At 38.8% G+C, this 26,054-nt stretch overlaps 2 protein-coding genes and 1 long non-coding RNA gene across 9 annotated transcripts; 1 reads left to right on the top strand and 2 right to left on the bottom strand.

The window, feature by feature from the left end:
• The first annotated feature begins 117 nt into the window (after positions 1 to 117).
• Positions 118 to 17,326, top strand: lg6h1orf112 (linkage group 6 C1orf112 homolog). 5 transcript variants are annotated; one of them, XM_044198800.1, is made up of 25 exons: positions 118 to 162; positions 572 to 702; positions 1,023 to 1,062; positions 1,167 to 1,255; positions 1,534 to 1,638; positions 1,811 to 1,951; positions 2,841 to 3,003; positions 3,120 to 3,204; positions 3,359 to 3,497; positions 4,007 to 4,096; positions 4,240 to 4,304; positions 4,414 to 4,562; positions 8,006 to 8,135; positions 8,721 to 8,907; positions 10,635 to 10,717; positions 11,506 to 11,557; positions 12,114 to 12,203; positions 13,309 to 13,494; positions 14,639 to 14,758; positions 14,843 to 14,938; positions 15,019 to 15,132; positions 15,854 to 15,958; positions 16,061 to 16,141; positions 16,217 to 16,360; positions 16,939 to 17,326. In XM_044198800.1, exons 2-25 carry the CDS (start codon positions 607 to 609, stop codon positions 17,146 to 17,148), a joined length of 2,760 nt encoding a protein of 919 aa, XP_044054735.1. In that variant the 5' UTR covers positions 118 to 162; positions 572 to 606; the 3' UTR covers positions 17,149 to 17,326. The 5 variants fall into 5 exon arrangements, with proteins under 5 accessions (XP_044054735.1, XP_044054734.1, XP_044054737.1 ...); XM_044198799.1 differs by lacking the exon at positions 118 to 162 and adding an exon at positions 169 to 317 and having other exon boundaries at positions 616 to 702; XM_044198802.1 differs by lacking the exon at positions 118 to 162 and adding an exon at positions 176 to 317.
• On the bottom strand, positions 5,081 to 14,707 carry LOC122877362. Its single transcript, XR_006378235.1, has 3 exons — positions 14,619 to 14,707; positions 12,086 to 12,220; positions 5,081 to 5,140 (listed from the first exon to the last, which is right to left on the bottom strand). It is a non-coding gene; the product is annotated as an uncharacterized LOC122877362 (long non-coding RNA).
• On the bottom strand, positions 16,786 to 26,022 carry scyl3 (SCY1-like, kinase-like 3). 3 transcript variants are annotated; one of them, XM_044198805.1, is made up of 14 exons: positions 25,967 to 26,022; positions 23,500 to 23,693; positions 22,928 to 23,113; positions 22,558 to 22,671; positions 22,356 to 22,412; positions 21,932 to 22,034; positions 21,674 to 21,785; positions 21,505 to 21,582; positions 21,071 to 21,210; positions 20,745 to 20,935; positions 20,230 to 20,401; positions 19,408 to 19,578; positions 18,486 to 19,285; positions 16,786 to 18,175 (listed from the first exon to the last, which is right to left on the bottom strand). In XM_044198805.1, the coding sequence occupies exons 2-14, from the start codon at positions 23,662 to 23,664 to the stop codon at positions 18,113 to 18,115; spliced, it is 2,352 nt and encodes a 783-aa protein (XP_044054740.1). In that variant the 5' UTR covers positions 23,665 to 23,693; positions 25,967 to 26,022; the 3' UTR covers positions 16,786 to 18,112. The 3 variants fall into 3 exon arrangements, with proteins under 3 accessions (XP_044054740.1, XP_044054741.1, XP_044054739.1); XM_044198806.1 differs by lacking the exon at positions 25,967 to 26,022 and adding an exon at positions 24,058 to 24,162; XM_044198804.1 differs by lacking the exon at positions 25,967 to 26,022 and adding an exon at positions 23,773 to 24,098.
• Between the last annotated feature and the right edge of the window lie 32 nt (positions 26,023 to 26,054).

The following is a 26,054-nucleotide window of genomic DNA, read 5'->3' as shown; positions in this document are numbered from 1 at the left end:
CCGCATTTTCACAGTGACAGTTGTTATTTTCAGCGCTTTGCAGTCATTTGCAGTTCTCTTATTGGTTGAATGTTTTGGAGTTTAATGTTTCAACCAATCAGAGTAAAGGTAGATGAGCAGCTTTACTCACAACGTCACATCCGACTCAGTCAACGGTGCGCGGTATGTTTGTCCACACTATCTGCTCTTTTTCCTTTATTGTGTTCTCCATTTTAGTGGATAACGAAAAAATAATGGTGACGTTAAGAGAAACAATCTCGTAGGGACGTTTGTGTGATTGTATGTATGTGAACAGAAGACACAGTGTAGCATTTATGGTAAGAAGCTATACGTATTATCCAAATTAACATTTACTACAATGCTAACGTTAAATAGTACCTTTAGCAAAACATATCGTAGCAAACACATAAGCTAACGTTAGTTTCAGTTCTCTCTTGTCTAATCAATCAGCGAATTCGATATCATCCGCTTTATGGACGTAAATACTGATAAAGCTATTGTACTAAATTGAGTCACTTGAGTGACTCACTCGGTGACATTATTCTAAAACTTTCTATCATTGGGACAGTAGTTTTGACCTCCCTCGGTGACTGCTGTGCTGTCATCATGTCCCAGACCAACACTTCTCTCCTGGACGAGGTGGTGCAGTGGAGTCAGGAAACCTGCCGCCAGAAGCTCAAGTCTGTCCTGCCAAAACTCACTATATCCTTTCTTACGTAACTCAGTTTCATTCTTGTGATATGGTTCATAGCTTCATACAAAGTCCAGTGATATCCAGGTCTTGTAAAGTTTTGAAATCCACAAAATATCGGAAAAGAAAGGAAAACATAATACAGTCTTTGGGATTAGGTCTACAGTTTAAAATAGTATGCCTATTGTTATGAATCATATTGAACACCAAAATCTTCAAACCCTCTCAAGATGATGAAGTTAAACATTAAGTCTTGGTGAAGCTGGGCACACGTTTGTGTTTTGCTCAATTAATTTGCTGCAATGCTGTGGTTTTTCTTGACTGTCTGCACTCTTTGCATCATAAGTCTGAGAGTTGGGATGATCATATACGTAAGTTTCTTCATTGCACAGTTTGTAATTCTAAACTGCTTACTTTGTGCCTTAAATACTATTTGTGATCTCATTATGATCTTAAAAACATAACATCCCTACAGGTATACTGAAGATAATTACAGACATGTTCCTCCCTCATATTGGTTTGTCAGAGCTGGAAGATGAGTGCTTTTCCAAGATCTTACCAAAGGTAAACAACATGATGAATGCATATTGTTTTGAGAGCCTATTATGTGAATACTGTTATGTGAATATTTGTCAAATAACAGAGGAAAAAGTCTGGAGTCTTAAATGAAAAGTTAGTCACACTAAATCTTTGCCTTGTGAAGGATTTGTTGTCTTGTGATCGTAGGATTTGTTGATAGAACTATTGTTGTCTTGTGAATTACTGGTTTGTTTACATCTTCCCTTAAAAGTGTATTGATTTGTCTGTGTGAATGTCTATCCTTATCTCACAAATTTCTGCAGGCGGTGACAATGTTTGAGAGCATGATGAAAGAAATCTTGGACCAAGTTGGAGGGTTGTCCAGTCAAAACACTGAACTGTGTGCCTTACTAAGGAAAATTCTGCAGGTACTATTATTATTGCTGATTTAGTTGTTACACTGCAAGGCTGTGTATTTCAAAATGGTACAAATAGTACCTTACAAGTTTATGGTATGTATGTTTTATATTTTCAGAAAAACATTGTTCTCACTTCACTCCTAACCAATATTTTGACAAGTGATGATGCTGTCTATTTCAGGCAATGATGCAAATAATTGATACACTATCCACTTGCGTGCGTCACGTTGGCACATTTGAGGAAGCCCCTGACCTAGATGCTATCCGCTCGTTACCAACTTGTATCCTAAATGTCCTGAGGGAAACCTTTCAGCACTGCAAGGTTGGTCTGTTTAGTTCACCAGTGGCTAAGTATATTTTAACTCTGCAGAAGTCATATTTAATCTGTAATGCATGTTTTTATGTATCTTAAATTATGTTGTGTGTGTATATATATATATATATATATATATATATATATATATATATATATATATATATATATATATAAAAAGATAGATTTATTGGTAATTTTACAACACAGGTTTGTATAATGAGATTTTGTTTATATTATTATTATTATTAATAAAATAATCATGTTATTAGTCAGAATGAATTATGAAGATATATAAGATAATTATGTTATCATTGTGTACAGGAGATGCGTTAGTGATTAGCGATTGAGTTTTTTTAGACTAACAAAACATTATACACGGCAAATTCAGAGCTAACTTTAAGTGGTGTGAATTTTGTTTATACAATAATTCTTTTCAGTTTTTATTTTAAACAAAATTTTGGGAATTTATCAGTGTTTACTTTGACTTTTTGAAAATGTGTGAAAATTGGATAAAATAAAAATCAGTAATTCCAAAGTTCAGGTGATTTTAAAAATTCTATTTGTAGCAAAAATGTACCTAGAGGGACTAAGCTGCTTATTTGTGCTTCCTGCTCATTTTTTCTTTCTTGTTATTACAATCAATTATTACCAGAAGTATTATCTGAGGTGTCAACAGCTCAAGAAGACCTCATTAACTAGAAACAGCTGTGATGAGCATCTTCTTGCAGAAGGAAACACGGCCACTTCAGGATGCAAGGGAACATTAAAACCTGGTCCCAAATGAATTTAAATCGATATTCTTTAAAAAACTTTTTTTATTTTATCTGTATGTTTGTGTGAAAATATATAAAAATGAAAATGATGAGTTTAAGCATACTCTGCATGTTGTCCTCAGGAGAGTGAGGTGGTTTACTGTGGCCGTCTGTCTCTGGTGGCTGACCTGCTGCAGGGACTCTTCAAGGAGGCCTACTCCCTCCAGAAGGGTCTGTTGGAGCTGCTGGACAGGATCTCCCTCGACAGCAGTGCCTCGGAGGAGGAGGTATCTGATATTGTAACAGGTGTGTGTTTGTGTGTACATTTGTGGATGCCTACCTTTTGATGTTAAGCCCATCCATTGTTATACCTTCAATGCAATCTTCAATTCACTTATTTACTTATTTTTTATCTTCCTCAGTGATTCACAGCCTGTTGGATATCTGCTCTATTATCTCCAACCTGGACATAGCACTGCATGCAAACACATGGAAATTCCTCATCAAGTCAGTACAGCACACACTCATGTTGACACTTAAGTTTGTATTAATGTCATAGCATCTGCTATACTAGATGAATCACTTTTATGAGAGTTGGATAAATATAAAGGTTAATTTGGTTACTAAGTGACCTATTTGAAATGGTCATTACTCTGTTCAGACAGAGTCTGAAGTACCAGTCATTGGTGGAGGAACATCTACATCACGGTGACATCAGCAACAGCCTGTGTGACAACCTGTTGGCCTCCTTGCACAACTGTGTGGAGCTGGTTGAACAGATTAAACATGCTGGTCTTCAGGTAGGAAAGCTCTGATTGGTAGTAAAAAAAAAAAAAAACAAGAGATAAAACAAGAATTATTTATAATTATTTATAATAAGCTTTTTAGCAGCATTTTACAGCTTTACAGATGCAGGACTATTGAATTAGTATTTATTGCATCTCTTCTTTTTTTTTTAAATTTGTAAAATTTTAGTGTTGGAGATTTAAGAGTATGAACTTACTCCTCAGCAATTATTTTTGTTCATTAGAGAATGAATGTAAGCTCAGTATAATAAATGTAAATGTTGTAGCCCATAGTACAATATATTTTTGTCTTCACTGTCCTGATACCAATTAGAGTCACCACAATGGTGGATAGTGGCTAGTTAGTATCTATTGTGTCCTATGTATAGACCAACTGATGGATTTTTCCTGTGTTTTACCCCTTGTTTCTCAGAAAAAAGTGACACTTTTTATTAGCATATGGTCAAGGGTAGACTTGATCTTTGTCACCTTTTTGTGTTAATGCTCTTTTGTCCTTTTTAAAGGAGGCAACACAAAGCCCAGAATACAAGCTGTTCCAGAAAACTGCAAAGATGTGTAGATTTTTTGCCAACACTTTGGTTCATTACATAAAGGTACTGAAAATTAGGATCTTCTTGCAACCCTCTCGACTCTATAAAAACTTTGTGCCATCTCTGTCTGTTACATTTTTCATTCTCTACTTCAGAATACAAAGCAGCTGAACTTAACATCCCATCATTCCTTATCCTTTAAACAGGAATTCAAATATTTTCTGACAAAGTATTGTAGCTGCTTTCACCAACTCTACCTCCAGATCATCAGGTATTTTTAAGAAGGTTTTAAGAAGCAGATTCAGACTACAATTTATCCTTTGAGTTAACAGTTATTGAGTAGTGCGGTAACATACTTTCTGGTGCCTGATGTCTTTCAGTAAGTTCCCTCCCAGCTTGTGTGCTCCAACACTGCCCTCGGCTCTGTCCGAGGAGCTGAATGCAGCGGCTCTTGTTCCCATGGATGCCCTCCTGCTCCAGCTGTTGCCTTTACAGCCCTTTGCTGAAGTTGTCCTTCAGCAGGACCTACGTGAGTTTAAAGATTGTCGTCCACTTGCACATCACTGGGTTGATGGGTGCTTTACTGTCTCCTTTTGCAGTGGAAACATTGTTTTATAAACTTTTTAGTGATTAGCTGTGCACCAGTTCCATTCCCTGTTCTAATGCCATAAAGTATACAAAATGTAGTAATAATGTGCACTATTTATACAATAAATCATGTATTTAGGTGTTTATTGTAATTGTAACAGAAAATAATAGAGTTGATGGTGAATCAAACTGTGGCTTTAAAACAGTACTGCCAATTTTAAACAAGGCAATGTTAATTCAATTCAATTTCATTCAATTTTATTTATATAGCGCCAATTCAGAACAGAATCTCAATGCAAATACCACCTAGAATTTTTAAAATAGTAGTCATGTAATTGTAGTGGTAATATTAATAAATTAATAATAATAGGAATGACAGCTATAGGAACAATAATGACAGTATTAGTAACAGAGCCAATAACAACAACTGTAGTAGCAGTTGTCGAGCAGGAACACGGGGCAGCAGGTGGCACACAATCACAGATCCAGTCTCTGCAGCTACGGAGGCAGAAATACCTGCTGAAAACGACAAGAGAAGAGAGAAGAGAAATGAGAAAGCACAAAACTAAGGGAGAGAGAAGATGTCTAGTTAGTAACATGCAGTAATGGAGAGAGGAAAGATGTGCATCATGGGAAGTCTCCCGGCAGTCTAGGCCTATAGCAGCATAACTAAGGGATGGTTCAGGTCTCACCCAAGCCAGCCCTAACTATAAGCTTCATCAAAGAGGAAAGTCTTAAGCCTACTCTTAAATGTGGAGATGGTGTCTGCCTCCTGAACCCAATTTGGGATCTGATTCCACAGGAGAGGAGCTTGATAACTGAAGGCTCTGGCTCCCGTTCTACTTTTGGAGAGTAACCCTGCATCCTGGGAGCACAGTGTTCTAGTAGGGTAATAAGGTATTATGAGCTCTTTAAGATACGATGGTGCCAGACCATTAAGAGCTTTGTAGGTGAGGAGAAGGATTTTAAATTCTATTCTGGATTTTACAGGGAGCCAGTGCAGAGAAGCTAATATTGGAGAAATACGATATATTTTCCTAGTTCTTGTCAGTACACGTGCCGCAGCATTCTGGATTAACTGGAGAATCTCAAGGGACTTATTTGGGCTGTCTGATAATAAGGAATTGCAATAGTCCAACCTAGAAGTAACAAATGCATGTACTAGTTTTTTGGCATCATTTTGAGACAGGATGTACCTGATTTTTTGCAATGTTGCGTAGGTGAAAGAAGGCAATCCTTGAAGTTTGTTTCATGTTGGAGTTAAAGGATAAATCCTGATCAAAGATAACTCTGAGGTTCCTTACGGTGGTGCTGGAGGCCAGGGCAATGCCATCTAGAGTAACTATATCTTTAGATAATGTGTCTCAGAGGTGTTTGGGGCCAAGTACAATAACTTCAGTTTTGTCTGAGTTTAACATCAGAAAACTGCAGGCCATCCAGGTCTTTATGTTCTTAAGGCATGCTTGAAGTTTAGCTAACTGGTTAGTTTCATCTGGCTTGATAGATATAATTGGGCATTATCTGCATAACAATGAAAGTTTATGGAGTGTTTCCTAATAATATTGCCTAGTGGAAGCATATATAAGGTGAATAGAACTGGTCCAAGCACAGAACCTTGTGGAACTCCATGACTAACTTTGGTGTGCACAGAGGACTTACTGTTAACATGTACAAACTGAGATTGATCTGATAGATATGCTTCAAACCAGCTTAGTGTGGTTCCTGTAAGGCCATTTACATGTTCCAGTCTCTGTAATAGGATGTGATGGTCAATAGTGTTGAACGCAGCACTAAGATCTAACAAGACAAGTACAGAGACAAGTCCATTATCCGATGCAATTAAAAGGTAATTTGTAATTTTCAACAGTGCTGTCTCTGTGCTATGATGCACTCTCAATCCTGCCTGAAAATTCTCAAATAAACTATTGTTATTTAGAAAGTCACACAACTGATTGGCGACTGCTTTCTCAAGGATCTTAGAGAGAAAGGGAAATGTTAGATATAGGTCTATAGTTGGTTAAAACCCCTGGATCAAGAGTGGGCTTTTTTAGAAGCGATTTAATTATAGCTACTTTCAAGGATTGTGGTACATAGCCTGTTAATAAAGACAGATTGATCATATCCAGTAACGAAGTGCTAACTAAGGGTAAAACATTTTTAAGCAGCCTAGTTGGAATGGGGTCTAAGAGACAGCCTGATGGCGTAGATGAATTAATTGTCGAAGTTAGTTGAAGAAGGTCGATAGGAGCAAAGCAGTCAAAATATATATCAGGTTTTACAGCTGTTTCTAAGGTTCCTGTGTTTGAAGATCAATCGGTACCGGTTGAGGGCAGGATGTGATAATTTTTTTCTCTAATAGTTAAAATTTTATTATTAAAGAAACTCATGAAGTCGTTACTACTGAGGGCTATAAGAATACATGGTTCAATAGAGCTATGACTCTCTGTTAGCCTGGCTACAGTGCTGAAAAGAAACCTGGGGTTGTTTTTATTTTCTTCTATTAATGATGAGTAGTAAGCTGCTCTGGCATTAAGGAGGGACTTCCTGTATGTTTTAAGATCTTGCCAGACTTAACGAGATTCTTCCAGGTTGTTGGAACGCCATTTCCTTTCAAGTTGTTAGTTAAGGATATTCTACCCGTTATCACCTGTCTAAACTGTTGCTAGAGGTGTTGCACCACCCTCCACAATTTTTATTTTTGTCATCTGTGACTAGTGTCTTCAGTTATGTATATCCATATCCTATTTCAGTAACTGTTTTATTTTCATTTTTATGTTAGGATGACAATGTAACATCTGTCCATGGCCTACAGAAGAAAAATTGCTTTTTGGCACATTAATAGTAATGTTTATAAGGTTCACTTTCCTTTTTAAAGGAACTAATAAGTCAATAAAGCAACACTCAAGCAACAAAATAAGCCACACTGTGATTTTCAGTCTACACTGTCAGCATCAAAAATATTAACGTGCAATGTATACTTCATCTTGTCATTTTCCCAGTGTAAGCATACTACCTACTCAAAACTTACACCAGTCCCACTTTTCCTGTTTGATTCGGTGAATTAGATCAGCATCGACGCTGATACCAGTCCAGTATATTGCATCAGCGCACCACTAATATTATGTATAGTAAGCAGTTGGACACAGAAATCTCATGTATTGCCATACACAACTTGAGGGGCTTTCAGGACACATACTTACTGAAAAGTCCACTGAAGACCGACATCTCTAACAATTTGTTTTTGTGGCATCTTCGGAAAAATGTTGACTGTATGTTCTTACTCAAAAGAATATTGGTATCATGTTTCTAGCTGCTGACTGACACTTGTGCCACAAAATATTCGACATACAATGCTAGAATGACCTTTGTCTTGTTTGTCTGCAGGGTTAAGTCCTGAACATGGGCTTCCTCAGTGTCTTTTGTTGGTGAGCGTCCTGGGTCAGCTCACCTCCCAACCAGAGGAGGTGCTGCAGCTTTGGTATACTGGCAGCCACTTCTCAGAAGAGACACCCAGGTAATAAATAAGGATTTTGTTGTTGTTATCAATACATTTTTCATCTTTAACATTTTTCATCATAACATCTGGTGCTTTAATGCAGGGACCAGCAGTTAACTTTAGAACTGGTTGTTGGCCGCCAACCAGCTATAACCTTTTGGTTACCAAAGCGGCAGGGATATTAGTTATTGATGTTGATGGATTGTTGAGGATTTTTTTTATCTACAGTTTAATTTCAGTTTTCCTATTTTATAGGCTAAATCAATTTCAGCACCAACATAACTGATTAAATAGGATTTTTTTTATCAGATTTCTTTAGATTGCATTCCGATAAGTATTATAATTATATTAAGGACCAGCTGTATATTGTTAAGGTAAGATGAAACATACAGTATATAAATGAACTAAATATTGCTTTTTGATATTGGTATTTTGGTATCCTATTCAGCAGTGACAGAACCCAAATATTGTATATGCACTAAGTGAGACTTTGAAGAGTATGTAAAAATGTATGTATCAGTCAGCAGTATTTATGCTTACACTTATGTATTTAAGCTAATGTGTAAATATGTCTACAATGCTTTCCATCCCCTCTGTTTCCAGGCTTCCTCTCTACCAGGCCTTGTTCACTAGTTTCAAACAATGCTATACTGAGCGTCAGGTACCGGTGCTGTTGCCTGGGGTGATGATGAAGGGTCAGGCCCAGGTCCAGGTCACTCTGCACCACCACATCTGTGTGCAACTCTGTGCCAGTGTGGCTGCGCTTCCCCCAATGTACTTCCCTGTGCTGGTGAGGTCACACCTAACCACATACACTGTTACTGCTACAAGTGATTTGACACTGTTTTTCATGTATGTTTTGGTTCAGGGATCATTTCTACCTACTTCACACCCCACTGGACAAAAAAAAAAGAGCATTTGCCCATTTTTTATGTAGTAGAAACTAGGGATGGAAATTTAGTTTGATAAAACAGAGTGACAGTTAGGGAGTGATTGACAAAGTGAAACTAAACAAAATCTATAATGTAACTTTGGTTTTTAAGGTCTCTGATGTCTTTTATGTAGCAGTAGATAAAACCCAGCAACTTGTGCATACGTGCTACTGGCAGAACCTGCTGAAACTTCATTGGCCAGAGGATTGTATTGGAAAGCTGTCTTACAACAATAATAATCAAGAATGTTTGATACAAACAGAATTTGTTCCAGTTGCGGGTGTGGTGCAGTCTCACTTGGACTTGACCTCATCAGTAAATGGGTGCTAGCCATGAGTTTCACTTTTTGAGTGACTTTACTCATGATCATGATAACTGGTGTTTTCTTGGTCAAAGGACTGTTAAGTAGAGCCCTACTGATATGTTGGAAGGTATTATTAGATAATGGTTTCTCACAGATACTGTATATCCATACTGGCATATTCTGTGTTTTATTTACTATTACTGTAAACTTTAATAAAAAACATTTATTGTTCAACCATAAAATAACCTGCCAAATAATAACAAAATTTGAGGGATCCTTGTCTAGAATGTTTCTTATGTGATTATGTTAAAAATGAATATTGGCCATTATGTGATTTATTTATTTTTTTATTATTATTATTATTATTTTTAAGATTTGTATTTTCATGCCTCTGCACCGGCATTTTCTGTGTTTTTGGGTTGTCCATCCGTCCGTCCCATTCTCGTGAATGTGATATCTCAGGAATGCCTTGAGGGAATTTCTTCAAATTCAGCACAAACGTCCACTTGGACTTGATGATTAACTAGTTAGAATTTGGTCCATGGTCACCGTGACCTCACGAAACATGTTTTCTCGTCCATTCTGCCTTTCACTTCCTTCCTCGAGCATCATCAGAATCTGCAAACAACATATTGGAGCGCGCCTACCTAATCGTGATCCTGTGAGTGCGTTTCACCTACAGCTCATAGAGAGGCTTTGCATCTAAAAATTCCAGGAGAAAACAAAAGCACCACATTTTGTGTAGCTATACTCTATAAGAATCAGTAATCGAGTACAAATGTACCTGTTAAGTCAATACATCTATGATAATCCTTCATTAATTAGTTCAACAATGTATATTCACTAGAATCATACATATGTGTCTTCAATATAGTCATAACTTCCATTTAGCCAAAAATATACTTTAAACCTTTTTATTCAATTCCTTCAAATTATTCTCTACATATATTATGAGTCTGGCCAGACATGGATGTAAACTGCTATTTTTAATAATAATTCTAGTTTTACTCTCAAACACTGAAATAGACATTGCCATCAAAAATGAAGTATTAGTTGAACTCTAGTTTAAAGTAATTGTTTTGTTTTGGATCTCTAATCACATTCTGGCCATCAGCTGTGTTAAGGTGCAGGATTTCCCTTCATTCAATGTAAGTTATTCTTTCACTTTCAGTGTTTCTGTTAAATGTTTTGATGTCTCGTTTTTTGCCCCCTGCGTTTTCTTCCACTGACTCCCTCCTCCTGCCTCCCTTACTTCCCCTCTCCTTTATCTCTCTTTTTCAGGAGAAATGCTTGGTTGAAGCTTTATTGCAGGCTGATACTCAGACAGCTCTACTGGCAACAGATGTGTGGTGCTTTACAGCACGGTGAGTGTGTTCACATATATCACTTGCATTAAAAAAAAAATACACTATGCAGCTGTATTTTGATCGGGGCATATTTTTCGGCACCCTGTGTCATGCTACAGTGTATCACAAACCCCACATTTCAGGCACCTCCGGGCTCCAGGGTGTGACCAAAAATCTGTCAAGTGCGACTGAACATTTTCATTGTTTGCACTGGTGCGCCTGAAATGTAGCAGGTATGATTAAAAAAAATAATGTATAAAAATATATTTTAACAAACGCCAACTGGATGTGCAGTGGTGATGCGCGGATCGGCTCTGACGTGATCCGAATCCTCATGTATACACAAATCATCCACCTGCCACGTACCCAAACAAATTATTTTCTTCGATTAAGAGACCCACACCGGCATGGACATTTCACTCCACCTCTAGCAGTCCCTGTTGGCTATATTGCAGTTGAAATGATGTCGAGCGGCACATGCTTTCCAGGTGATTTCTTTATTATTTGTTCTATTAACGTATACTAAGTGTTTTCTTTAACGATTTACAGTGCTTTTGCTGTCAGAGCATCGACGTTCAAATTTAAACATTTAAAAAACACGTACAATGTATTATTGGGTGCACCTAAATTATATGTTGGTGCACCTAAATGTAAAAGTTAGGCGCACTAGTGCCACCAATGTAAAAAGTTAGTCTGGAGCCCTGCACCTTTAGACTTATTACAGCTACTGTTTCACCAAAGATTTTTAAGCATTTTTTTCTCTTCGACATTGAACCTACTGCTGATTTTGTCTTCTCTGCTTACAGGTATGGGACAGCAGAACTTTGTCTACATCATGTCCTCCTCATTGCTCAGCTGGTGGGTAGAGATGAGGAAAACACATACAGTACATATACATACATTTTATGGTCTTATGGCACTTTACAACCCACTTTCAGACATTAATTCTAAAGATGCTCAGTAGACCTTCATATAGTACACTTGTTGTATTTTACAGACTTAGTTTACACGATCTCACCCCAACTTCTGAAATCTTGGCTCTCCTCATCTTTGACACCACTAGGTCATGGATGTTTCTCTATGTCCATGACCACTTCCTGAGCACGTTCTAAAATAACTCCAAATCCCCTTAATCTCTCTCTGTAGGGTTATGGATTAGTATGGGGTCCTCCCTGTTTTCTGTGGCACCCCAAAAGAGGTGACAATTGGTGTTGTTGGACCTTTGGGACACCTTTTCATAACCTGCTACATCATTATCTCATCAGATCGAGCTGGATCCCGCTCATTTCCATACATGCCCCCCCTCTGTCAGTTCCTCACCTTTCTTCTACCTTGATGATTTTACTCCTCCTGATCCTTCACACTGACACTCACACTGTTCCTCACCTCCTCTCTGCTTCTCCCTCTTCTTCAGGTAAAAGCTTGCACCACTGAGTGTTACCAGTTGTTCCACCTGGGCCTGCTGCTCAAACGCATGGTTTTCCTCATGACGCCAAACCACCAGGTTAGAAATCCTGGAAACTGAAATGAAAATGTTTATGAACTCACAAATTATGCTAGAGTGTCAACCCACAGTTAATACCATCAGTAGACAGTTCAGTAAATATTTGTGAACATGGAAAAGCCAAATAAGATGAAATATGGAGAAAATATTGTAAAAGTTACTTAAACAATGGAAAAGGTGTGGATTTTGTATTAATTCAATTCAATTGGGCTTTATTTGGATGGGAAACAGATGTTAACATTGCCAAAGCATGTACATGTATTACATGTATTTGATTTACATCTAACAGTCACAGTACTGACAAAAAAATTTGCCTGTATATTTTGTCATTTTATTCTGTGTACTGTCTGTTGCCACAAAAGTTGGTTGCCCTTTAACACAAATATAGAGACTCAGGCTTCAAAAACATCAGTGTGGAGTGCAATGTTTCTTAATACTTTCATTTCATGAGTTCCAAAATTAAAGTGGAAGCTTGTATCCTCTTGTTATGGCCTTAAACATTTAGAGGCATTGGGCCTCACATTTTGTAATGTGTCACACAAAAGAATATTTGTCACACACATTTAAGGACAGTATATTTTATATACATAAAGAGATGTGTTTACATTGCATATACATATAGGTGACATGAAAGATCAAGTAAGGTGCTGAGCCACCAAAACAGCCTCAGTGCTCCTTGGCATAGATTCTACAAGTCTCAGGAAACTTTGTACTGGACTGATGAACACCGTTCCTCCAAAGGATTTTCCCTCATTTCATGTTTTGATTATGGTGACGGAGAGCACTGTCTAACACGTTGGTCCAAAACTCCCAAAGGTGTTCAGTTGGCTTCAGATCTTATGACTGCAAAGGCCATAGTATATGATTCACATCATTTTTATGTTCATCAAACCATTCAGTGATCCGTCGCACCTTGCATAGAATCAGCTGTATTTGTAAATTTCTCTACTCATTTACTCAGGGTTTTTTTTTTAGAAAACTACCTGTCCAGAGTCCTAGTTTCTGGTTTTGGATGATGCTTGTTCATTGTGTCATTGAATCGTACAAGATCATAACCTTAATATATGGTGATTTTATTATTAATCTGAAGTGTTTGTTTTTCCAGATGGAGCTGGTGGCACGTTTCCCACCCTCTGAGGTGAAAAACCTTCCGTTGTGGCGACATATCCTCCTCAGAGCTCTTTCACATGATGCCCGTCACCGTGTAGAGACAGACATCATTGGCCTTACTCAAAAAGCTCTGACCGACTGGCAGAATGGAGGATACAAACTAGGACAAGTGGACGAAGTGGTGAGGACAACCTCAGATATAGGTTGTAGCAGGGGTGTAACCATCTGTCGGAAAGTAACCAGTCAGTGCTTTTTGTTAATGTCACTGTAGTCTGTTTTTTAGCCCCACATAGCATGACTGAGTGGCGGGTTAATGTCTGCTTTGTGTTCAAGTGAAGACGCCATGATTGTGCAAAGACAAAACAGGCAAATTCCAAAAGTGGAAAAGATCTCATACTTATTCATCTAAACTCTGCAAAGGTGTTATTTCAGATTGCGCGATAAGGGTAAATGGCGTAAATGTGCATTTACCCACAATTTTAACCCTGAAGGTAACAAGGAAAATGTAGTGACCATGATATTGAATACATGGAGAGATAAGGGGCAGTGCAAACATCAAGGACAAGGCTGCCGCATAGTTTCTGTCCTTGTGTGCTTAAAAGGGAGTAGATGACAAATGACCACAAGTGAAATCAAGAGTAAGACAACCTTGTTCCCACAGTTGAAAACAGAGGACAGATAAGATTTTTATCATTGACCTCTCTCCTTTGTGTATCTATTAAATGACAGTGCTTGTTGAAGTGAGACCAAAACTTTTCTCAAATAGCGAGTGAGATCACTGTCTTGTCCTTTTGATGATAAGGTTTTAAGTCTTGCAGCAAAGTACTGCACTGAATCATCAGTTTATTGTTTTTATCACATTGCGCATTTCTCCTCAACTTTTATGATTTGTCACTCTGCAAGCATATTTAAACTAAAATTACCAGATGGATAGGATTTGACAGAACACAATACCCATCTAGTACTTCATGCAGGATGAAACACAAACGCTGTTCGACTGTTGTGAGCATTTAGTCTTCACAGTGTCTAGAGATGGTTTAGACCATAAGTTATGTGATAATTTGTTAGTTGGTTGGTTTTAGAATGTGACACATTGTGGCATGTTCTTGATACATAAATGATCTGTCCTTTCATCCACCTTCAATAATTGTAATTGTAAAAAAATCTTCTGCTTCAGGGTGTTGCAGTCATTTTGTCCAGCTGCTATCAGTCAAATTCTTGCAAGAATGATTAAATCCAGCCAAGAAAACAATGCAATGCAATTCGGGATTTGAAATGGAAAATAAACACAAATGTAGTATTTACAAAGTCCCTCCTGTGTCCAGAATATGGTGCTGTTATCCCTCCTAGAGGTAGTTCGGGGGCAACCATCTCCTGAGGAACAGTGTGTGTTGCCTGAAATGAGGATAATCACACAGCTCTGGTTACGAATGAGTTCAGACCAGGTGAGATTTAAATACACACATGCGTGCACACACAGATTTAATGTACTTGCATGATTATTATCCCTGTAACCTGTCATACTCCAGGTGCAGACCCACCCTGTGCTCCAGTGTACTCTGCAGCTGCTCCTGTCAATATCAGCCATTTTAGTGAAAAACCTTGAACATCAAGTCATTCTACAGGTAAGCTGTTAGTTTCCACAGTTCACATTAAACAGATGAAGAATGGAGAATACTTTTGTTCACTGGTGTGTCCGTCCAAGGCTCTGTTGTGTGTGGATACTGTGGTGTCTCAGAAGTGTGCAGATCAGCTGCTGCTGGCTGCTCTGCAGTTCCTCTCCTCCTTGGGGAAGATCTTTGTCCCTCCTGACAGCCAGGTAATGAAACCAGACTATTGCAAATTAGGTTCTTACCTTTTAGTTCCTTGCACCCCTTACCAATGGTTGCTCAAGCACAATTATTCTACTGCTTTTCTTATTGGAAGTCGCTCATAACATCTTTGACCCTACAAGTTCCTCGAGTGAGTCCATACGTTAAAAATAAATAAAATTTGGTTCTAGAGGTTAATTTCAATTTAAATCATTTGCTGTTTACCAATTTAGTTGCTTTTCTCTCTTTCATATATTCATGGCATTAATACTTTTGTGTTGCCAAGTATGCCGTTTGAAACATCACTTTGCATCTTAAGATGTGCCTTTGTCATTAGATTAATTTCCGGGGTGCTGCTCAGCGGCTGACCCAGAGCTTCACGATGACACTTGGTGGATTATTACAGGCCTTTTTATTCATTATCTCTATCTTACGTATCCTAACCCATGGCAGAGGAAGTTTTTAAGTGAATGTATGTCTGTGAAGCCAAAGACAAATTTCCACGGGAGTGGACAATAAAGACGTCTATTCTATTCTGTTAATTTTGACATTTCATAGATTAAAGGAATAGAATAATCTATTATATAAAAATAACAAACAAATCAGTAATAATCAATAGTTGAAACTGTAGATAAGAGATTTTACTTCTGAATTTGCTCAATTCTGAAGTCTACAATGTAAATATAGTCTCATATTTTCTCTTTCACACCAACTTTTTTTGTTCCACAGAATCAAATTCTGCCGAGGGTAAGTAACCTGTTTGGAGTCCTGTTGTCTGAAAGATCCTGGCTGCTACATCAGCACGCCCTGGAGGCCTTTTCTCAGTTTGCAGAGGTACAGCAGGAACGCAATAGCTGTTACTAATGTTTCAGATGTAATCCTATATACCGTTTATGCCTTCTCATAAACTTAATGTGTCCTTGTTTGGTATTTGAGATTACAAACCATGAAGAGGTCATTTCCCAGAGTTTGTGTGAAGAAGACACCAAGACAAAGGTGGTGAACTATCTTAGCAAGGTAAGGCATGCCAACATACAATGAAAATCAACTTTAGATAAAACAGATGAATGTAAACAAGTCTGTGTTCTGTAGACTGTGAATGCACAGGAAGATGCGGAGTCACGGCTACAGAGGCTCAAGCTGGAGTTGGCAGTTATTGAGCAACACAATGAGAGGCTGGAGAACAAAGAAAATGCTTCAAACAAACTGGCTGCTGAAGCTGTTGCAGATTCAGAGGTTAGTGGTGTCATTAAGTTAAATTAGCTTTATAGGCCTCCTGAATATGCATGCTCATGCACGGTGTTGCTTCACATTTATACTGTCCAAGTAACTCTGGGTGACAGCTGGCCAGTATAACATTACCGCCTACCAGGCTATTATTAAAGATGATTATTTTTTGAATTATTTAATTTGATAATTGACAGAGTGACAGAAAACACTTGAAAAGAGACAGGGGAATGATTGAAGTCCCTGGCCCAAAATGTACATCATGGGTTCCAGCAGGGTTAGGGACATTTTGGTTGGAACCCTACTTCTGGTGGTTTCCATTGCTCAGATATAGATATATATCTACCAACTGGTGAGATTTAAGTGTTTGCAATCCTGATATTTAATATTTCTAGTAGCTCAGTCCAAACTTCCCGTAGCAATAACACGAGCACTGTAAAATAGTACATTTATTTAGCAAAATACCTCAGTAAAAACTATTACATAATGTCCTGCTCAGCAAGTCAAAATTCAATCATGTGGTGTGAGTGAAAATTTGAATTCATGAAAAGATGTATATTTCTCTTGTAATTATTCCTCCCTCTCAGCCATGCCCAAAGAGAGCTCGGCAGGAGACCAGTGCGGAGGAGGAGTACAGCCGCTACATCCAGACAGCTGAGAGTGCTTTGAAAGCTCTTCAGGCTCTCACTGAGGGTAAAGCCAACACCACTGCACCACCTCCACAGTGGCTGGAATCCAGACTACAGGAGCTGCAGACCCTCATAACCCACATCCGTACAGCCAGACACACAACCTAGGTGCTCCAGTTTTCTAGCCCCAGATTATTTACGTCATGTATAGAAAAAAATATTTAATTTACAGTTTGGCCCTGTAAAAGTCTGTATACTCTTTGCTGCTGCTGAAATGTTTTTTTTAAACCTGTCCGTGGTCAGTCTTGAATGATGTTATTGTTTATTAAACTTGTTTGAATACAAATCATTGTTCATTTGTTTTTATTTAGAACTAAGTCAAACAGGAGTCTTGTTTTGGTTTATTAAAATTGTGAGAAATTCCTGTATTGAGTACCCATATCTGCTTTTTCTGTCAGCTTATTTTATGAAAGTCCAAGTAAATTGCTGCTGTCAGTAGCCCTAAACAATTGCGATTACTTAATAAAAGGTAAATCTAACAAACGTTTTTTAAAACAGAACAGGGTCATATTTGATACAGTAAAATCTTTACTTCACCAGCAACCAAAAAGCTACTAATAAATTATGTAATTTCTATTTCACATTCATTCAAAGTGCAAGCCTGTAAATCCAACCTGACACATTCTGGACAAGATGTGTTTTGCGCCTTGACACCAGTAGTGAAGTTGGCACATTTAAAAATAACAATATATTTAGAGAAGCAGATAAACTGGATGACATTCACCTCTGATTAAGATCCTCATTCATCTGGAGATGACTAGTATCACTTGGCAAACAATTAGGAATGGCTTAATCCCAAGTCCAGCACCATCTCATAAGCTTCCAACCCTTCCAGTTCAACAGAAAGTTATCTTAATGAACAGAATGATAATGTCTGGAAACCAACAGAATAGTGTATAAAAAGCCTCAACCCATTATTATTCTTCCTGCATCATGCTGTTAAATGAGAACTGGAGCAATTTTCAGCTTACAGGCTGTCTGAAATGGTGCTTCCAGAGGTGGTGCATCGTGAGGATTTGAGTTTTCCAGTGGTCAAGTCTTGCTTCAGATGAAGCAGACAGATCAAATGTCATCACCAGGCATTCTCATCCTCCCAGTTAAGGTCATCTCCATCTCCCCAGCCGTCTGTTTCAGTCTTTGAGAGAGAGAAAAAAAGAAATGTAAACAAAGAACAATCATCACTTAGGGGTTAGTTTGTAAATGTAAACATCAGCTTTTTGGCTCATGGTTGACTGCATTTTTATTTCTAATGTATTTATTTAGTTCACCTTTTTACATAACACACTTAAAACTGCTTCCTTTCACTACATTGCTGTGAAAGCCTAAAAAGTATTTAGGCACATTAATTTGCTCATCTTAAAAGCCTGATCCAATCAAAATCCCATGAAATAAAATTTGAAAAACAAAACAAAAACATCACCCTACACACCACCACACACACTCACCTCAGTGAGGTCGGCAGCTGCGAACTTGGCAGTGAGTGTTACAGTATCGATGGAGGAGTCAACCTGCAGAGATTTGGTGTTTTCTGAAGAGGCTGTAGACAGTCCAGCATCACTCTCGTCGAGTGGCAGCAGAGCTGGAGAGGACAGCTGGATGTCCGGCACCATGTCTGCAAACAAATCCAGCTCTGGGTCTTTCTCTACCTTTTTCTTCACCTTAATGGTGAACTCCTCTCCCAGACCTATCTCACCGTTCTTTTGCGGCACTGTAGGCTTGGGCTTGGGGTTCAATAGACTGTGTGATTTTTCGGAGTCTGTCTCTTCTTGAGCCCAGCCATCGTCACATGAGGAAGTGGTCTTTCTCTGTGTGGATTGTCGCAGTGTTGATGTCAATTTGAGGGGTTTGGAGGAACCCAGTCTCAGTACTTCAGGAGCGTGTTTTACAGATGTAGTAGTGCCCCCTCTTGGTGGTGTGAGTATAACTGGGTCAGATAGAGAAGCAGTAGGGAAAAGATCTGAGGTAGGTTCAGTGTCCTCAAAGTCATCCCACGGCTTCTCTTCCATATTCGGGGCTGAGAGTGGCAGTCTGCTGCTCACTGGATCTTCTCTCTCTGAGGCCTGAATGTGGATCTGGACTGACTGTCCATCTCTGTTCTGGCTCTCTTCATTGTCGCTCCAGTCAGGCCAGTCTTCCACAGGGCCTTCTCGTCTGTCAGCCTGCTCCAGGCTGTATGACTGTGGCTCCATCTCACTGTCCTGACGAAAGTCGTTCGCCAAAGGTACAGACATCTGTCTACTGACATCTGAAACATGTCCAAAAAACGGGAAAAAAAGACAGACTCAACTTCAGGCACAAGAATGTCTAACTGTGAATTAAAATTTATTTTAATTTTTTCAATTGAATAGTATGGGGAGGGGGTTATACCTGATTTTGGTGCCAGAGGGTAACTTTGTGGAGTCTCCCTACTACCCGCTAAGCTACCCATGTGACCCAGGACCAGGCCTTCAGTCCCTGACGGTCTGGGGAACAAATTCAAGACTTTTGAAGGCTGGGCCATCTGAGGTTGGGAGCCTCCAACTATATGGACAGGTGAAGCTAAAGAATAGAGGTAAAGTAAGATTAGCGATAGATTAGATTTTTTAAACCTTCACCAATCCATAAATAATTTGCTGATCATGCAGATCCTTTGAAGCAACACCCACACTCACTCTGATACTGGGATTTTTTACACTTGACTGCTTAAGAGCATCTTGATTGTACAGTAGTTAACGATGAATTACAACAGTGACATTCAATCATGTAAATCCAGATTTTCTAGATTTAACTGGCACACTCAGAAATTCCAACAAGACATTCTTTGACAAACACAAACATGCTGACAGTATGACGATCCCAATGCTCTGTACTACTCTACGCCTTCAGCTTATCCAAAATACTGCTGCAAGGGTTCCTCCTGTAGTCAAACAACCATATCAGTTGGACCCTCCCTGGATGACTGTCAGTTTTAAAATTGAATTCAATTTAATTCGATTTTAAATTGTACTAATGCTGTATTTTTAAATTTCTATCAACCCGGAGCTCAAAACGGACAGTTAGAACTTAAGACTAGTAGGCTTCTGACTAACTGAAAAGTTCACGAATTTGGCATTTGCGCTATTCATCATTGCAGGTCTATCTGTTGTGTGCATTTTAAAACATTACTGATGCTTTCATTGTTATTGTCATTAGTAGGTCAGTGTTGCTTACTTTCAGGGGTGACCTCTGTAGACCTAGTGAAGTTGGGTGTGGTGCGTTTAAAGACCTTGGTTCTCTCTCCACCAACCACCACTTGAGCCCCCAGCAAGGGCACCAACACCGCCAGACTCTGCAGCGTCATGGCAACTAGAGAATCATTGGTGTCTCTCATTCCTAACAAAACCTGCAGCCAGGAACAAAAAAAAATATATATTGACATTATTATGTAACTAAGAGAGAATTGCATGACATTTATGTCTACCCTCAAACTCTTTTGATTTCAAATGTAATTTACAGATAAAAAACACACACCTTGCATTCTTCTTGTTCTAGAAATAATAGCTAATCTAATCTCCTCGCTCTAGCGCCATAAGTAATGCTCAGACATAAGAGTGAGATCAAGCTTCTGATCTAGCTTTCAGCCAAAAAGCGAATTTCCCAAAATATCGGACTATGCCTTTAGACTTAAGTCAGTGTTAACCACTGATTTCAAAGTTAAAAATTCTGGCACTATATCAACACTCCACCTGAGGTAGGATCTGGTTTTTGAGTTCATCGTGGGAGAAGAACTCAGCATAGATGTGGATGTGAGCCAGCAACACGATCCGGACGTGTTCCTCGTTGACCTTGAAGAGCTTAACAAGCTGAGGAATCACATGTTTCCGGTAAAGGGACGCAGACAGCAGGCATTCTTCACCGTTACCACCACCACTGGAATCTGTCCGAAATAAAGAAGAGGAGCATGAGCAACAACCAGTTTATAGTTATCCCTCACAGCTACAGTACGCTTCTTCCTCTTTGATAGGGGATTAAAAGATCTGACTTATTATTAGCAGCAAGAGATCCATCTTACCCGTCTTTGGCCTTAGAAGATGAGGCAGGAAGCTTTTGACAGCCATGGGTTCTGCAAAAACGAGAGAGTTGAGGAGTTTGGGGACAAGGCGTGCAGCTATCAGCTCTTCAGGGAGACTCTGGACCCGGTCTAGAAGAAACCTATGTAAACAGACACACAATGAGCATGTTGAGGGGATCCTCGGCTAAATAAGGTTAAACTTATACATTATATAATTGAGGGAACGTATAAGAAACACTATATATATATATATATATATATATATATATAAAAATAACTAAAAACCTAAAAGTGTGGACTACCTTGAAAAACAATATAGTACAGACACGTACAGTATATGTTACTATGTTTTGCATGAACACAATGCACTAATTACAAAAGAGCACACTGAATAGAAAAGACAATACATAAAGCAAGACTACATCGTTTCTCACTTAAAGAATTCATTCTTTTCTTCTTCAGTCTTCAAGGTCAAGCTCTTTAGAAAATTCATCACTTCCAGAAAGTCATTCCTATTGAAAGAAAAATACAGTGTGTTTAAAAAACAAGTAATTTTCAGTATGTACCGATATCACCAAACGCAAACATAACCACCACACTAACCTGAACAAATCATGAGTCAGCAGGGAGCTGAGTGGAGGTCGAGACAAGGGGTCAGAGTTCAGCAGGCCCGCCTGCAGGGTCTTCTTCAGACTGTCAGACAGCTCCTGTGACACTGGAAACAATAAGAGGAACGAGAAGGATGAACAAGTGTAAGAGAAGGTACTGTATATACTGATAAAAGTTGACGAGATGCAACATTACGGTTGAGGTCATTAGTAAACATGGCTGTAAATATTACAAAGCCATCACTCTACTCACGATAGTCAATCAGGAGAGAAATGAGGGTCTCCATCATCATTCCAAAAGAGTAACAGTCCCGAGAGTGAGCATTTTTCTCCGGAAGCATTTTAAAGCCCTCAGCCTGTCAGGATTCAATACTTTATTGCCATTTCAACATAGTCGATAGGAATATGGTTTGGTGAGCTCACACGAAACAAAATAACAAGAACCCCACCTCACATACAGTACCACCTTAGGACATAAGAGTAAATAAGTAATAATAACTCATTTTAAAACAAGCATTCCAATGGGGATGCTATCAGTACCACAGTCAGCTACGATGTATACCATTTTATACATACCCTTACAGTGTCTTACAGACAGTCAACATGATTCATGAGAACTTGTGAACAAAACAGGAAGTTCTTCCATTTTTCTGACATTTGAACTTTAATCTGCTTACCAGCTCTTCTGGAGGAACGCAGGTGGCCTCTCTCACATTCTCAATGCTTGTGAGAAACTGAGAAGTTGAAGAAAATTGAAAATCAAAACATAAAACTGATACACTAAATGCCTGATTTTTGAAGAACCAAAAAAGAAAAAAACAAAAAAAAAAACACATAGACTGCATATTGGGAATGTTCTACCTATTATTCAACCCTCACCTCAGGCGTTGCTTCAGAGAACTTGCAGACAGTCTCCATCCCTCCCAGTTTCCAATGACCATCCTCACTGACAAATACAGATGAAATGCAGACGTTGTTATGGCTCGATTTGCCCTGGTGGTAAAGGAAGACAGGTTAGGAACTTGTCCATGCCTGCTTAACATGGACAAAAGGACAGTCAGACACCAAATGGCCTATGTCTAATCTGAAACATGAAACGGCACCTCACTAGTTACTTTTTTATGATGCCTTCAGGCAAACTAGTTTTTCTTTCTCTCATTCATTAATCACATGCCTTACGATAATTGTGCAGGGGTCACTTGTACCAATAGCAACTCCTCCATGCTTCTTTTTTTTTTTTTGCACTCACTCTCTCGTGCAGAAAGACAAGTGCCAGCAGGAGGTCGTAGATGCCCGCGCAGATTTCCTCTGGGGAGAGGCTGTCCAGCAGCAGCTCCAGGGGCTGCACACGCTCCGTCACCAAGTGGATGCCGCCGTCCTGCACTGAGCAGGACAGGAAGCGCAGCAGACATGGGTGCCTCAAGGTCTTCAGGTGCTGCAGGAAATGAAAGTATTTTGTTCCTATAAAAAGTGGAAGTCATGCAGCTGATGGAAAATCCATGAGCAGGAACTGATTATGCAGCCTAAGTGCCAAAACCACAAATTAGCTGTTTAAATCAAATACAGACTGGAGTCAATGGAAAGCATAAAGACTTGAATTGTGTTTTAGGAAGGGAACCTTTTGTGGCAGATTGGAAGTAGCAGATTGTCTGCAATGTAAGATGTTCTAACAAATGTTGCTTCACAACAACAACGGTATTATTAGTCCACGTAGGCTGGGCACTTGTATGTGCAAGACATTAAAAAACAACTACTAATACTACTACAAGGCAGCCTCAGCCAGTGTGATGTGGTATCAGGACGAGGCTTGAGTTTAACTACCTTGGCACCTTTGTTGACTTTGTCCTCATTGCCCCGCTTGTGAACAAACACGGAAGCAGGCTTTCCATCCTGGAGGATAGCCGAGTACATGGTGAGTCCGGAGGGCAGGGTCAGGAGTGGCTCCACCAGGGTATAGCTCCGCACCGCGCTGCTCTCCGCACCCATGACCACGCTTGTTCCTGGACCTGGATTGCCTGTGGCAATGCAAGATTGCCAGTCATTAAACATGCAAATATAAAGGCTTGTTACAGAGTGAAGTTGACATACTGATACCTGTTTCACTGTATTGGAAGTACCGCTGCTATGTGAGAAGTTAACTAGTGTTGTTAGTTGCCTAGCTGGCTAACCTAGGCGCTACGTTAGCCAGCTTGTCATTGCTATGCTTGTCGGCACCACCTCCGCCTCCAAACAATCATGCTAACCGCGACGTGACGAAAAATTAGTGATTTTACACAACTTTCAAACTGTTAGTTACAAAAGCACAAGATAAATTCCTAGTCACTTCTTGTCAATTCAGCAATGCTAAGGTGAAGCGAAAGCTGCGCTGTAAACACGTACTCTTCCGGTAAAAGACGAAACCACAGAGCAGGGGACGGTGTTCTTCTTCTTCTTTGATTTACTGGCGGGCTCCAAACCAACGTTAAAGGTGCATGCCGCCACCTGCTGTATCGGATTGTGTTACATTATGACTTGAACCAAAACTAACAAACGGGGAAAACAACAACAACAACAACAACAAAATAAATAAATTAACACTTTATAGATAGATATTATACATGTTTCTTTTAAATATTTGAATAAAGCCCTTTGGACCTGTAACTGTTTATCCCCTGTCGCTAACAGATCTTTGGAAAAACAAAAATAACACCCTACTAATGAAATAGTATAGTTAATAAATAATTACACAACTCTGTATAGACACATACAGTATACTTCACTTTAATTTGTATGATATAATATGAAACAATTTTTTTAAATACAAACGTAGTATGTAGTGTAGTCACTAAAGTCACATTTAGTCAGTGTAGTCACTGACTAAATGAAAATAGAAACTGTCAGAATCTGTCTAAAAAAACTCTCAAACGTCTGTGTTGCCTTGAGAAATGAGGGTCTGTGGTCCCTTATGTGTCTTTGTTGAGGTCACCAGTATGACAAAGTTAGGAGCTATTTAGGAACCCTGGAGTAAAAGCCAAGGCAGCTACATGGCAGGTGACCACGGTATCAGGAACTTCATGTTGTGACAGTTTTTATAATTCTGCTTTAATATAATGCTGGTTGCAATGCATGGCGCTGTGGCTAAGACTCACATTCAGCCCAATATGTGAACACCAGTGCAATATTACAAGGGACATCATGTGAAGCATTGTCCTGATTGTTTCTGGTTTCATCAAACAAATAATGTAAACACTATTTCTCTCATGGTTTATCTGCTTTTGTAAATGGGGTTTGTGCTACATGACCTACCAGCATGTACTGTTAAAATGTTCTTACTAGACTTTAGATCATATAATTGATTAATTACTGTATACACTCATATTACAGTTGAACCTACCTGGAAATGTTAAATCTCCACACTGCTTAAATTGTTTTCAACTTCATTGTGTTTTTAAATGCATTTCTTTGGCTTATGTAAAGCACCCTGAATTGCCAATATGTTTTAAAATATACAAATAAATACCTTGCCTTACAAACACTTACAGTCATCTGAAGTGGAGATCATGTTTCCAATACTATGGGTAGATTAACATACTGTCATCAGTGGTGGAATGTAACTAAGTACAAATTTGAGGTACTTGTACTGTACTGAAGTATTTCCATTTTATACTACTTTATACTTCTACTCCACAACATCTCAGAGGCAAACACTACATTTGTCTGACAGCTGTAGTTACTACTTTTCAGCTTACAATTTTTCATACCCTTCCTGTCCACTGAATGTATCCACTGTGTCTCCAAAATTGATGATTTTGAATGTGAATGATTCAGATGAACTGAAGGATTAAGTGTTCCTTTATGGGTTAAGAAAATGCTCCTACTTCTTAAGATAAATAAACTATTTAAATCTCCCCTTGGATCAGCTGGAAAATGCATCGTCACAAAGCTGAAAACACGGCTGTGTTTCTGAGCTCATGAAAAGTTGACTTTTTAGAGATACATGGTTCTCACAGGATGCTACAAACATGATCTTAAAGAATATGATACATTGCTGTAAATTAAACTAACCAACTGTATATAGTTAAAATTAGCACAACCTTAAACATCTGCAGCAATAAAATGCAACATACACAGCAGTAATACTAATCCAGAAACATCAGATATGACAGGGACAATTTTTTTGCAGAATGAGTACTTTTACTTGTGATACTTTAAGTAGATTTTGCTGATTTGCTGATACTTACATACTTTCACTTAAGTAAGGTTTTGAATGCAGGAATCACAAACTCACAAAAGTCAGTTGTTATCTCACCTACGCTGTTCAGAAACTGCTCTTGGTTTCCTCTTCGTCTTCATCACACAACTAGGAAACAGCAACAGCTCATACTAACTATGGAAAA

Source organism: Siniperca chuatsi, linkage group LG6, assembly GCF_020085105.1.
Source record: "Siniperca chuatsi isolate FFG_IHB_CAS linkage group LG6, ASM2008510v1, whole genome shotgun sequence".
Taxonomy (NCBI): domain Eukaryota; kingdom Metazoa; phylum Chordata; class Actinopteri; order Centrarchiformes; family Sinipercidae; genus Siniperca; species Siniperca chuatsi.
This window is presented reverse-complemented; position numbering and strand designations above follow the sequence as displayed.